The 14113-nt window shown below is 47.7% G+C and overlaps 1 protein-coding gene across 1 annotated transcript in view; it reads right to left on the bottom strand.

Annotated features, from left to right (window-relative positions):
* Nucleotides 1–14113, bottom strand: part of GRB10 (growth factor receptor bound protein 10) — a 163387-nt gene that overhangs the window by 119740 nt on the left and 29534 nt on the right. Inside the window, exon 2 of the mRNA XM_075062612.1 lies at nt 3713–3806. Coding sequence (XP_074918713.1) covers nt 3713–3806 — 94 coding nt within the window. The remainder of the gene's footprint in view (nt 1–3712; nt 3807–14113) is intronic.

Raw genomic sequence — 14113 nt, forward strand, 5'->3', positions numbered from 1 at the left:
AAACAAGGGGAAGAAGTGTGTTAAGGACCAAGAGAAGCTCTATGGAATAGGGCTGGAACCTGGATATTGGTGGGACAGAGAAGCTGGCTTCAATCACAGCATGGTCTCAGGAAGGAGGGCTGTGGAATTCCTTTAACCGTCCTAGAGGAAGGAGTTGAGCACATGGACCAGGGCCAGGAAGACCTGTGGGAAAAGGCTCTCTAGGGGCACCAGGGCCTGCAGTGAGACTGGAAGAGCTCCTAGTCTCAGAAGGATCTAGAGGGGAACTAGGAACCAGAAGCCTTGGAACAAAACTGAACTGGAGCTGAAGCTGCCTGGGTAAAGGCCTCCCACTTGAAGCCAGGACTCTCCCAACTTTCCACCTATACTCTCTGAGCCTCTTGCCCTTTTACACATTCACACCCACCCACCAGAAGCAGCCCCTTGCCTTTTTACACAAATACATACACATATACATACACATACACATACACACTGCCCCTGGAACTCCAGCTAGAACCCCTATCCTCAATCTGGCCTCAACAGAGCTGAACGAGAAACCAATAGTCTTGCAAAACGGTGAGATTTTGCAAGTTTTCCCATTCTGTATCAGGATGTAACGGACATTGTGAAGATTTTTCACACACAGTCAGCAAAACAAAAAAACCCAGAGAAAGACCCATCCACCCAGAGTAACTGATAGACCAGTGGTTACTGAACTCACCTGGTATGTGGCAGAAGTTCAAGTACCTGGTGTGAATCGGGCAGAGTAGAGACCTGAAGCTAGGTCTCCCACATTGCAGTGAGTGCTTGGACCACCAGGCTCATGCTTTCTCTGGTTGTGACCAGAAATTCCATCTTGGACCTAAGAAACCTTTCCCAAAACTGGTATGTTCTCATGCAATATTTCAGTTTTCAAAAATGAGCGTTTTGTGATACAAACATTGTGTCTAAGAATTCCAAACAGCTCTGAACCTGTTCAGTGTTGAAGGACTTTTGCTCTACAGTTACTGGATAAGAGTGCACTTTTCATAGGTTTGCTGAGTAGTGTATGAGCAGGTCATAATACCAGAGAGAACCAGCATATAACTTGACGTAGTAATTTAGCATTAACAGTTTACATTTTCATAGTGCTATAAAAGCATTAAGCTACGTTATTTTCTCCACTGTAAAAAGGGGAAGGAGCAGCAGAGGCCACACAATCTGTGGGAGAGTCAGGATTAGAATGCTGACATTTCTAATTCCTAGTCCTTTGCTCAGTCCATGCTCCCTATACAAACAGTATGATTACAATATGTATCCATGTTAGCATGCAAGTTCACTTGCAAACTAAATACCAGCTATATTTACCCTGATTATTTCAGTTTTAGCAGAAAACCTAGAAGTGGGTTTGAGACGTGACTTGACAGTTTCTATTCATCTGCTGCACAATAAGGAACATTTTGTTTTTGGGGCCAACAAAATTGGCCTTTACTTACTCATTGATAGCATATTATTAATTATATCAAATATTGGCCTTATTGTTCAAGTGTCCCTTAAAGCAGCCACTGACATTATGAAACACATTCCATTTAACCACAATTGTTAAATATGTCAGAGTAGTTTGCAGTACTCAAAGTAGGTCAGGCAGAGAAATATCAGGTGTCAAATAAGTCTTAATGTGATCACTGATAATAACAAATGAGAGGAGATAGCTGGGATTACTGGAGAGCGTACCCAGAGATCAGAATCCTTAATTTACTGGAGCACAATGAAGGTACGTAACAATGAAGAACACACATTACAGTTTGCGGATATCTAAATAGAGCCCATGTATGGACCTTTTCAGATAGCATAATGCTGAAGCAGAAGTACTGAATACTTTTGCTGACCCACTCGCAGGCTTCCAACATACCAGTTATGTGAGACAAAATATTTCAAGTGCTGTCCCTCGTAGAGAGCATATCACTTTGAACATTATTTCCAAGAAATCTCAGAAGGTTAAGGCCAAGGAATGAGTGTACACTATGCATGGGTACACAGTGACGATGGTTCTGAGAATCATAACTAGTATCATGATGGAAGGTGACTAAGCGAATACCCAAGGCAAATCAGGATTTATTTATGGTATTCCCAATGTCATATTCTAGTGCTGTACATTCACTTGAATTAGATAATATTAAATCCACATTAGGAAAACAGGAGTGGATGGGAGGGGCTGAGGGGAAAAAGCGCATTTATCTATTGAGAATATTCAGGAGGCTTCTTGACCTAGGAAAAGGGCTTCTGGCATCAGAAAGTGAGGCTTCCCAAGTCTTCAACATAATCAAGATCCTAACTCTATCTCAATGAGCACTATTAAGCAGCAACAGGTTTACATTCTAATTCTGTGGCATCTGCCTGAGAAGACAGTAACTTTTTGGAAGAAGTCTTACATCTGGTTACAAAGAAGGAAATCTACTGATGGCTTCAGAGAATGCCACTTAAAATCAAGTCTGTCAAGGGGGTTGGATGCAACAAGGAAGATTTAGTTAGAGTGTGGGAAAGGCAGTCTAAGGTGAACAAAAAACGGAATATTGCAGAAATACGAAGTGCATACAGGGGCCGGGATCTCTGTTTGTGGCAATCGAGTATGTTCAACCCCTAACACATAGCACAGGTTTTAGGGAAAGAAATTAAAAACCTGAAAGGGGTAGGCTAAGATTACAAAAGAATTCAAGAACGTAAACTACTTTTGAAAACTCTGGAAGGTTTGCAAATCATTAAATTCAAATCTTGCTGATTTTGACAAATAAACAGAGAAACTAAATTTCCAGCATTTTTTAGAAAAGTTAACTTAATCCTGTTGCACATTGTTAATGGTGCCTTATTACTGTACTGACTGTGTCAAGGTTAACAGTAGCATTAAATTAATGGCACTTAGGGCTGGTTTTCAGAAAGTGCTGAGCACCCTACTACAATTGAAGCTGTTAAAAGCAGCAAGTAGTTGGCACTTAATGTGAGCCTGTCCATAATTAATATATGGATACTGTTATAGAAAAAAATCCTACAGAATGTAAACTATCCTTTTTCTAGAAGTTTGAATCACTCCATAGGAAATACAGTGTTTAAGTGCTATAGAGATGTATAAGGTTTTTATAGAACCCAACTGTCCACGGCAAGGTCTATTTATTTGTCTAAACCCTAACTCCATGGGGGCTCGATCCAGGTTATATTCCAGGGGCTCTCAAATGTCACAACTAACCTCATTAATAGGGACAAGAAATAAAGCTGTTATGGGACTTTTCATAAGGGAAATAATTACACAAGCCATATGAAAAATTTCAGTTTTGTTTAGGCATTATGACATGAATTTAGGGTTCTCTTTTACCTGTAAGAGTTGATAATATAACTTGCATCAACTCTTCCAAAAGAATCAGTACTCTGAAGATAGGTCCTAACAAGGAATAGCTTTCAAACTAGATTTGTAATGCAGTATTACAGGCGTTTTAGTATTTAAAAAACTGTTTTGGTGAAAAACTTAAAGCAGCTGCACAAAATGGAGAAAACGATATTACTAAAGGATCTCCTGGTCTTCTTCATTCATAGCTCACAAAGCAGTTTGCAAAAAGGAGGATATAAATAATTAAATGTTTTCAACTTGCACATTACCAGGTGCAGAAACAAATGTAGAAGTCAAATTACTTTAGAACATACACTTCTAGGGTTCCCTTCCCAGCATCTTGACCAGACCTAATTCCACCCCATTCCTTACCTTGGTGATTTAAAGAGATGCGATTAGATGGTTCTTGGAATCCTGGTTCCACCAGATCTCTCCGAGTGTGAGCTGAAGTCTGATCTACATTATCCTAAAAACACAAACAGCAGAAAATCTGATCAAAATATGCATTTTGTATTCTCCGTAATCTAAGATACTAGGAGCTAAGGCAGTTTGATATAAAAGACTGAAGAATGTTTTCTTCATTGGGTTGCGCTATAAAGTTCTTATAGGTGACAAAGCAGTGAAGCTTCTAATTCCAAGAACCGTGGCTTAGGACTTATAGTTCGTTAACCAGAACAGTCCAGACAAACAGATTCAGTAGCCACTAGCAAACCCTAACAGAATAAGGAGTTCAGTTTAGATATTATTCCAGGTCTCTATTTTGGCAACCTCAAAAGACCAGGCTTGAAAAGCTTTAATGCTTTCGCCAGGTCAAGAAATACCATGACTTCTAGTAAGCCTTCCGTACTTCTGCCTAAAATCAAGACTTGCAGGGAGCAGGAAAATGAGGGAATAAAAAAACCCAAACAGAATTAACTTTTTTTGATTTACTAAAGTTGGCATTCGAAGGAAAATTAGAGTAGATTCATATTTCGCCTGAACCATTTTATCAATGTGTAAACACCTAACATTTCTAGTTTGTTGAAACATTCCAGTTTGAGAGTTAATTTACATTCTAGTATTCCAGGGTAAGAATGGTCTATAGCTCGTGACAAGAATTTAGTCTATGCCTCCTTAGAAGCTGTTTATAACAGCAAAAGGCTACTTCAGTTGTAAAATGAGTCACAGTTGATATTAGAAAGTCTCAGACTGGCTGCTTGAAAGATTTAAAGTCAGTATGAATGAAATCTATCAATTCACAAGTTTATAGATGTTGACAACTCAAGAAATGCCAATGGCTTCATAGAATAGTTTTCTATTGCAGTTTTACATATAAAAGTGAAGTTTTAAAATACCTCTATCTAGTTGTATAATATTCCAAACCCTACAAAATGATACAGTACCAGTTAAGATCTTGACATCCACATCTTATACTGGCCATACATACAAACCCAGATCTTCCATCTTTTCCGCTAAATCTTCCTGTGACATTTCTTGTGTCACTTGTGCCACCTTATTTTGAATTCAAACTAGTTCTTAGTCTCATCCTAAAACCACAAGAACTTTCCTGTTGACATGAAATCCTATTTACCCTTCTCTTTTCTGCACTTGTTAATCCTTCTATTTTAACACTTCAGTGTAATTAACCAATGTAATGCGTACTGCTTTTAGAAAAGACGGTTACTCACCTTTGTAACTGTTGTTCTTCGAGATGTGTTGCTCGTATCCATTCCAGTTAGGTGTGCGCGCGCCGCGTGCACATTCGTCGGAGAAACTTTTACCCTAGCAACACTTGGTGGGCCGGCAGGTCGCCCCCTGGAGTGGCGCCGGTATGGCGCCTAATATATACCCCTGTCGGTGCGACGACCGCTCCTCAGTTCCTTCTTGCCGGCTACTCCGACAGTGGGGAAGGAGGGCGGGTGTGGAATGGATATGAGCAACACATCTCGAAACAACAGTTACAAAGGTGAGTAACTGTCTTTTCTTCTTCGAGTGGCTGCTCATATCTTCCAGTTAGCGATTCCAGCCTTACCTAGGCGTGGGGTCGGAGAGAGACATTGCGGAATGCAAAGACTGCTGAGCCGAAGGCGGCATCGTCTCTAGATTGCTGGACCAATGCGTAATGGTTTGCAAAGGTGTGGACAGAAGACCAGGTGGCCCCACAGCAGATTTCCTGCACACGGAACATGCGCCAAGAAAGCAGCAGACGAGGCCTGAGCTCGCGTAGAGTGGGCGTTGAGATGGCCCGGCTGGACTTGACCAAGTCATAGCAGCTCGGATAATGACGGACCCAAGACGCAAATGCGCTGAGAGGATTGCCCTGCCTCTCATACGTTCCGCCACCACTACAAGAGCTCAGTGAATGACGGAGGCTTGGGTCCGCTCGATGTACAACGCGAGGCCCTCCGACGTCTAAGGTATGGAGCTGTTGTCTCGTGTCGACGCGTGCGACTTTGGAAAAACACTGGCAGAAAGATGTCCTGGTTCAGCGTGAAGGCGGAGGACGACTTTGAGAGAATGCCGGTGAGTCGGCTGCTACCTTGTCCTTTGGAAGACGGTATATGGAGGGCCACAGTCAGCGGGCCAAGTTCCGAGACACGCGCTACCAAGGTAATGGCGACTAGGAAAATGCCGTCTTCCAGGACAGTGTAACAGAAAACCAGGAACATTGGCCAAAAGGTTTGAAGGGGGCCCTGAGCCTGTTAGAACAAGGTTGTCTAAGTAATAGTAAGGGTTTAATTTTCTTTAGCCTGTAAGGGTGAACAAAGGGGGAACCAGGCGCCTGACCAGAGACCAATCAGAGACCTGGATTTTTTTTAGAGTCTTGGGAGGGAACTGGAAACGGTGTCTTTTTGTTTCCTCGGCTGTGAGTAACAAGCTTTTCTTCTAACTCCATCTCTTAGATTATTCTACTATCAAGTGTGAGTACAAAGGAACCAAAGTAATCGTTCTGTTGATGTGCTTTGTATTTTGTATTACATGGGTGTTGATTTGCTGGACTGTTAATGGGCTCTCTTTAAATCAGACTGTTAGTCCTATTTTGTATAGCCTATATCCTGTATTGAGTTTCTTAATGCAGTATGATTGTTCTGTATTCTTTCTTTTTATATAAAGTTCTTTTTAAACTTGTGTGGATTCTTTTCCTAGTGAGCAGATGGAGAGGAATTCTGTGCCAGCTAGGGAGGGAGGAAAGCCAAGCTCTGTGTCTAACTTTCCATTGTCCAGGGTGGGAAAAGGCTACGGAAAGAGGAGGGTGAATCTCCTTGTGTGAGTGACTAGGTTTGATGCATTGCCCGGGGAATGCTAGATTGCCTCTCTGGTCTTATTCAAAGGATAGGACCAAGCAGCGCACCGGCCTAACCCAGGGAAGTGGGGGAGCTGGGGGATGAGAAGAGGAAACCAGGGGCTCTGGGTCTTGGAGGCCCCAAGGAAAGGTTTGGGGACCGAGGGGTGAAACCCTGGAAAACTTCAGCGGTTGGCAGCGAGATAAGATCCAAGCTGGTAGTGAGCTTGGGGGTTCATTGTTAAGCACCCAAATTGTGGACGCCAGTTCAGATTTGGGACAGACGTTTACCACAAAGGTTAAGGTCCAGTAGGGACAGGGGGCTTGCCTGAGGGTATACCATTCCAAACCCTTTAGAAACTGAAGACATCGGGTGAGAGAAATGAGTTATTGCCACTTCCCCGGATGAAGGATAGATATGGACGGCGAGTGACCGCAGCGTAGAGATAGCAACCTGCTCCTTGAGAGACACAAATAATCCAGGATGGGGGACTGATAATAGAGATGGTGAGGTGACCATGCTGGCACACATAGCAGAAGCGCTCCATTTCGCGAGGTTTATGACGACGCGTGGAGGGCTTCCTGTACAAGCAACACCTGTTTGCACCTGCAGCGAAACCAGCTCAGCTCCAACTGGTTTTTCTTTATTCAAAATAAAATACCTAGGAACCATGGCTGTCAGGGTGAGGGACTGCAGGTCCGGGTGGTGAGCTTGCCGAAGTCCTGCGTGCATCAATGTCCGGCCACAGCGCAGAGGTGATCGGGCGACAAGGGACAGGTCGAGCAGTTGGGGGTACCAGTGCTGCTCGCCAGCACGGCGCGACAGGATGAGGCGGGCTTTCGTCCCTGCGGATCTTGAGCAATACTCGTGGACGCGAGGGGAAACTGGTGGGAAAGGCATAGCAAAGGCCGACCCGGTGAAGGATCATGAACGGCGTCCCAAAGGGAGCCCGGAAGAGGCGACGCTTGTACGGGAACAGAACACCTGGCATTTCCTGTTTATTTTGGACAGCAACAGGTCGATCTGGGAAAGACCCCACTCCGGAAGATTGATATGGACGGACCGTCCGGATCGGGGACATTCGCTCTGGTGAGGGAGACCTTGCTCAGGTGATCTGCGAGCATGTTTCCGGACCCCCGGGAGAAAGGAGGCTACCAGGTCTATGGAGTGGCTACACAGCAATCCCACAATGGATCGCTTCCTGACACAGGAGATGACCTGTGCCTCCTGCTTGTTGATATACATACTGGGCCGTGCGTGTTGTCCAGAATACTGCAACACACGGCCCTGGTAGGTGGTGAGGAAGCATTGGACGCCAGGCGTAGCTGCCTGAGCTCTGGACGTTGATATGAAAGAGTCAGCTCTTGGGTTGACCACAGCCTTGGGTGCGCCGCGGCCGCCAGTGTGCACCCCAGCCAGCGCATGATGCCATCCGTTGTTAGGCACGGGAGGGCTGGGGACGAGTGGAAGGGCAACGCCCCGCAACCACCAGCGTGACTCTTCCCACCAGTCGAAGGGAGCTGAGGACTGCCCGGTGGGGTCGTTGATAAAATCATGTCTAAGGCGTCCCTGTTCGGTCGGTAACGAAGGAGCCAGGCTGTAGCGGGCGGCATTCGTCCATTCTGGCGTACTTGGCACATGCGGCATGTGTCCCAGAAGGGCCAGGCAAGGTACGGGCGGGGGTAGTGGGAACCTCTGCAGGTCTGGACCAGGGGACTATGGCTGAAAACCGGTGCGGGGCAAGCTGGCTGTTGCACGGATGAAGTCAGCCGCTGCCCGATGATTCTATCCTGTGCGTGGGCACATGTGGACTTGTCCAGATTGACGATTCAGCCCAGACTTGCGAATAGACTCTCTCATGGTGTCGACGTCATTGTGATTGAGCCTTTTGAGTTCCCCTTGATAAGCCAGTCGTCGAGGTAAGGGAACACATAAATCCACACGACGCGAGGAGCTGGCGACAACCCATACCAATTTTGTGAAGAACCCGAGGCCCCCGACAAGTCCCAAAGGAGGACAGTGAAATTGTATTGAAACTCTGATTCCCCGAAGCGCAGATACCTCCTGTGGGGAGGGTAAATGCAATATGAAAGTAATGCGTCCCTCATGTCGAGAGGGCGTACCAATGCGCGGATCCAGAGGGAATGATGCGTCTCCGCACAACCAATGCGGAACTTGAAACTTCTGATGACTGTTCAAGCTCGCGTAGTCTAGGATGGCCGAAGCCCCCTTTTCAGCTTGGGGATCAGGAAATAACGAGAAAAGAACCCCTTGCCCTTTAGCTCCTCCCGGTCTCCTCTATGCGCCGATCGATAGATAAGCTTGGGACCTCCTGCAGGAGGAGTTGCTCGTCGAGAGGGTCCCTGAGAGGGACGGCGAAGAGAGAGGGGGGAGAGGAGACGGAGAAGAAGAATTGGAGATGGATTCCCAGTTCCACGCCGTACGCAGGGACCAACCGATCTTGTATTGCTGCTGGACACGCCGGGCAGGAACGCAGGAAGGCGGTTGGAAAATTGGAGCAATGTCCGAAGAGGGAATTGGTACGCTGCCTCTCGTGCGGCACTTCAAAAATTGGACTTGGTCCGATGACCTTGCGGAGACCGGCATTGTTGCTGCGGAGGGGCCGCTGCTGTCTGCGGTGGTACGAACCACTCCTCTGCAGGAGTCCACCAGGCGTCCAATGGATGTCTGCGGCCAAAAGTCCTGTCCGGACGAGGTGGGGGGTAGGGGCGCTGCGGTTGATGAGCGGAACGACCGTCTTTGGTTTGAGGTGTATGCATGCCAAAGTGAGCGCATGATAACCCGTTCCTTCAGACTCTGTAGTCTGGGATCTGTCTTTTGCAAAAACAGGACCTTGCCCATCAAATGCAAGTCTGTATGGTGTGCTGCAACTTCAGGCGGTAGGCGGAACCTTGTAACCAGGTATTCGCCGCATGGCTATGCACAGAGGCGACCGTTCTAGCCGCGAATCGCTAGAGTCCAGCGAGGCTTGCAGTTGAGCGTTTCGGCAACCCTTTCCCCTCCTCGAGGAGAGGCCAGGGAAACTCCCTGAGGGGAAGGTCTGTGGAATCAGCTCCGTGAATTTGCCGACCGCCTCCCAGGTGTTGCAGGGAGTATCGCTAAGAGGGCCTGCTGGTTCGCCACGCAGAGCTTAACCTCCAGCAGAGTAACATATTTTCGCCCAACGTCCATGCGTTTGCCTCCCTGGATTTGCACGGGGGCTTGTGGCCGTGGCGCCTCTGCCGTTGACCGACTGTACCACCAACGACAAGGGGCTTTGGTGCACATACAAGGATCGTAACCCTTGGAAGGACCATGTATTTTCTTCCACTCCCTGGCTGTCGGTGGAAGGACGACAGAGATTGCCAGATGGGTGTCGGCTCTGGGCCTGGACATGGAATTCTGATGAACGGGAGGCCGTGGTAGCGTTTCCGCTGAGAGATGCTGACCACTGGGTCCTCCACCTGCAGGGACTTCCTCCACAGGAAAGGCTGATCTTTGGGCTCGCGCCGCAAAGATCTGGTGCGCCGCAGATCAATAGGGGGAACGGCCCAACGAGGATGTGCCGAGCTACCGCCTCATCCGGGGAGAATGATGACGACAACCCTGGCAACGAGCGGGTCTGGACCAAAGCTTCACCTGGTGGACTCGCCTCCGGAAGCATCATGTGGTTTTCTGGAGCCAAAGTGTATAGCACGTCTCGGTAATAACGCTGATTCTCCACAGCACACCCGATTTATCAGCAGGGAGTGGTCTACTGAAGTGTGGCCTCCGGCCCGTGTTCAGCAATGACCCGAGCGTGATGGCTTGATGGTTCACCCTGGGCTTCGGTGTGGCCATGGTGGTGTCCAAAAGGACCACTGAGGTGGCCCCTGGTCCTGGAATGGCCCGAGTGCTGCTGCATCCTCCATAGGATCGCTGTCCGCTCGGGGACGGTGGACATGTGACGGATGGCCACGGGGGAGCTGAAGCAGACTGGACCATATCTTTCGTCATAGTAGCTGTCCCTGCGCGGTGTGCCGGCAAACGGTACCGGGAGCCGTGGCGGTATGGAGAGCGGGACCGGGACCTACGACCAGCGCCACGGGTGCCGCCGGAGGTCACCGTAAGTGCCAGAACATCAACATGCCTGGATCGCTGAGAAGGCTCGGCGGTGCCGGATCGGAGCCGGTGCCGACGGGTTACGGGGACCGGATCTGTCCTGTGGCCGCGAGTCGACCGCAACGGGATGAGAACGGTGCGCGGGACTGCGAGCGGTGTCGGTTACGCGATCGGTGCCGGAGCTGGGAACAGTCAAGGGACCAAAATGAGATCGGCGGAGCTCACTTGGCCCGGAGACGTGGTCGCACCAGGCAGGTTGCCCAGCGCTGAATGACCGCACCGGCGGTGCGCGGGGTGGGCACTCAGCCTGGTAGAAGGCGATGGGCCGCCAATGGAGAAGGTCTCCGTGTGGACGGTATGACGAGCTCTACCACACGTGGGCCGGGGAAGCTGGTCGGCACCGGACTCTATGGGTCTGAGAAGCGGAATCGCGGTGCAGGAGCAGCGGTACGGGCGATCCGACCTGGAGCTTTGCTCTAACTGTGGTGTGACCTAAGGTACCGCAGAGACCTTGAGTCTTCTTGCTCCTCGGTGGAGAGTGAGCGGCGCCGGCTGGAGGACTGGGCCGGGACGGGAGGTGCCGAGGTGTCTTCGCCGGTGCCGGAACAGATGAAGCACTTGTTCCCAGTGCGAACGAGACGGTGCCGAGGATGGAGGAGTAGGCTGCGTCCAGCAAAGAGTTGTTTTAGGCGAGAGTCCCGCTTCTTTCTGGTCCGGGGTTTGAATGCCTTACAAATACGGCACTTGTCCGACAGATCGCCCTCGCTCGAGCACTTTAACAGGAGGCGTGCGGGGTCTCCTGTGGGCAAATCGTGTCGACGCAGGTCGCACAGGCTTTGAGCCAGTGTGAACCGGGCATGGGTCCCCGGTGCTGGGAGGAGAATGGGCGAACCCCCGATCTCTTAAACTATATCACACACCACAACTATTACTAACAGTAATTATGAAGAACTAGAGAAAAACTAGTACACTAAAAGCTAAAAAAATAAAAAAAAGAAAAAGCACGAGCGATCGCATAGGGAGTGTGAGATTCAAGCTAGCTGCGCTCTCCGTTCCAACGACCGACACGGGCAGTAAGAAGGAATGACGGAGCGGTCGGGCCGGCATGGGGTATATATAGACGCCATTACTGGGCCACTCCAGGGGCACCTTGCGGCCCACCGAGATGTTTGCTAGGGTAAAAGTTTCTCCGACGAACGTGCACGCTGCACGTCAACCTAACTGGAAATGGTATGAGCAAGCACTCAAAGAAGAATGGGGTGCTTTCACTTGCAATGCATGCGTTTTCCTTTCTCCTTGCTAATAAAAGGAGATGATCATGGCTATTGTCCCAATAACCTAAGCCATAGGTCTTTGGGAGGCGAGGGCTCTAAGGTAAGTCAGACAGACCAAAATTATCTATATACTATGCAAGAAACCCCTGAACGATCCTAAAGCGAGTTTGAGCCAAGAACTCAAACTGAAATAACTGCAATCAGCTATTCTAAACCCAGTACTGGACCAGCTTAAGTGCTAGCATCTCAGCGAGAATAGACAGAATGAACTTCCATACTTGTGCAGTGTAATGACGGACGAGAAGTCTAGTTTGTGCCCCACCCTACAGACTTCAATTTCAGCTGGTGGCTGGATGGCACATGACACTGTTGCACAAGCAAACTCTTCGTATCAATACACCACTTCAAGGTATTATTCCACGAAAGGTAGCATGTTGAGGTCTCTACTGAAAACTTGCTAACTTACCAGCACTCCTAAACAATTGTGAGATGTGACAATGGTTAATATTTAGAATATGTGACCTACTTGAAAAATAACTCCAAGACCAAACGCCAGGATTGTCACCTAGGAAACCATAAATCTTGGTAAGGGCCCTTCAGGTGGGAGGAGTGGTCACCACTCCCCCAGTGAGCAATTGTCAAGACGCAATTGTCTACCCTTCAATCCCAGCACATTCAATGGAAAACCATCAAAGACATGCTGCAAACAAACAAAAAATCACCTGGAGGTAAGAAGGACATTGTAAAAAAGACAGGGGATTCGGCACCCCTGCATGTGAGTAGACAAAGACTAATTTTAGTATATCAACAGGGTGGGGAGAGGCACTCTACATTTCATTCACTGAGGAGACATCTGTTAAATGCGGAATGTTTCATGAAAAACTGGAGGTTCCTAGGAAGCCAGCCAGTTCTGCAACAGATTGAACTTTGGCGTGGAACCTGCTTTTACGGATAGAAAGTAGCCTATAAAAGTGAGGCCATATTTGCATTTTTATGATTTTGTTTTTGTATTACAAACCATTTGGTTTTCCATCACAAATCCTTTTCGTTCTAATGGCATCTCTATGTCTATTTAAATAAATCTTCTTTGTATTATTAAGTGCTATAGTGTAGTGCCTTAAGTCACAATTGACAAACTGGGGTCCATGCACCTTGAGAGCAGAGGACCTGGGGTTTTCTGCATAGCCAGTGTCAGAGGCTGGATGTCGGGCAGGGGAATTGGCCTTTCAAGGAGGAACTCGGGGACTGGATGCACTTTTTGTTAACTTGCAAGGCAAAGACAGGGCTGGCACAACAGGGAGACTGTATATGACTGACTGACAGGCCAAGTGGTGTTAGGAAGTAACACCCAGCTACCATGTGCAAGATCCCTCTTGCTCGGACAGGGGTAAAAAGGGGCTCCAGTTCTGGGTACCCCAGAACTGTCCAGCATGGCAGAATATATATCGACAGACTAAGGTCTCTGAAATACAGAGCTCATGTTCAAGAAGTACTGGGTGCTCATCTAGTTCCTGAATAATTAATTCAGATGGCATATCTGATGCACTGCAAATAGATAGTCTTCCCTCATGAACTCAATCTTAACTGAGTACAGCAGTTTGAGAAACCAAATAAGGAAACGTATTACACAACAGAAGTTCATTTTATTGCAAGAAGGCTTAAAGTGTTTCATTGTTCCACCACAAACCAAGTAAAAGGTCTGCTGAAGAGGACAAATACAATACGATGTGGTTACAAAATAAGCAGCTGTAACACATAGGTCTTTTATCTTTGGATCCCCTGACAGCACTAGATGGAAAAAGTTTTGCTATACAAAATAAAAAAGCTGTGGCCAACGGTTGGCTGAAAGCCTGTACTTAAGCACTTAAATCATAATTTCCACGACTACAGAAAGAATGCCATCCTGAGGCAACCTGTTAGTCTTCGGAAGGTGCTTAACCCACAGCCTTCCTCATTGACTCCAACTTAAAGTTACAGTATTTAGTAGAAGTAGGAGGTTCCAATCACATGGCAGTTACAGTGATGTGTCTTTGCAGACGTCCTAGTTTGCTCATACTGGACAATTCTACCCGTATCTTCTAAAACATTTTGTTCCACATTTTTCTCATGAAAGTATGCCATGTGGCAAGGATTTC

The sequence above is a fragment of the Chelonoidis abingdonii genome, chromosome 2 (assembly GCF_003597395.2).
Source record: "Chelonoidis abingdonii isolate Lonesome George chromosome 2, CheloAbing_2.0, whole genome shotgun sequence".
In the NCBI taxonomy this organism is placed as follows: domain Eukaryota; kingdom Metazoa; phylum Chordata; order Testudines; family Testudinidae; genus Chelonoidis; species Chelonoidis abingdonii.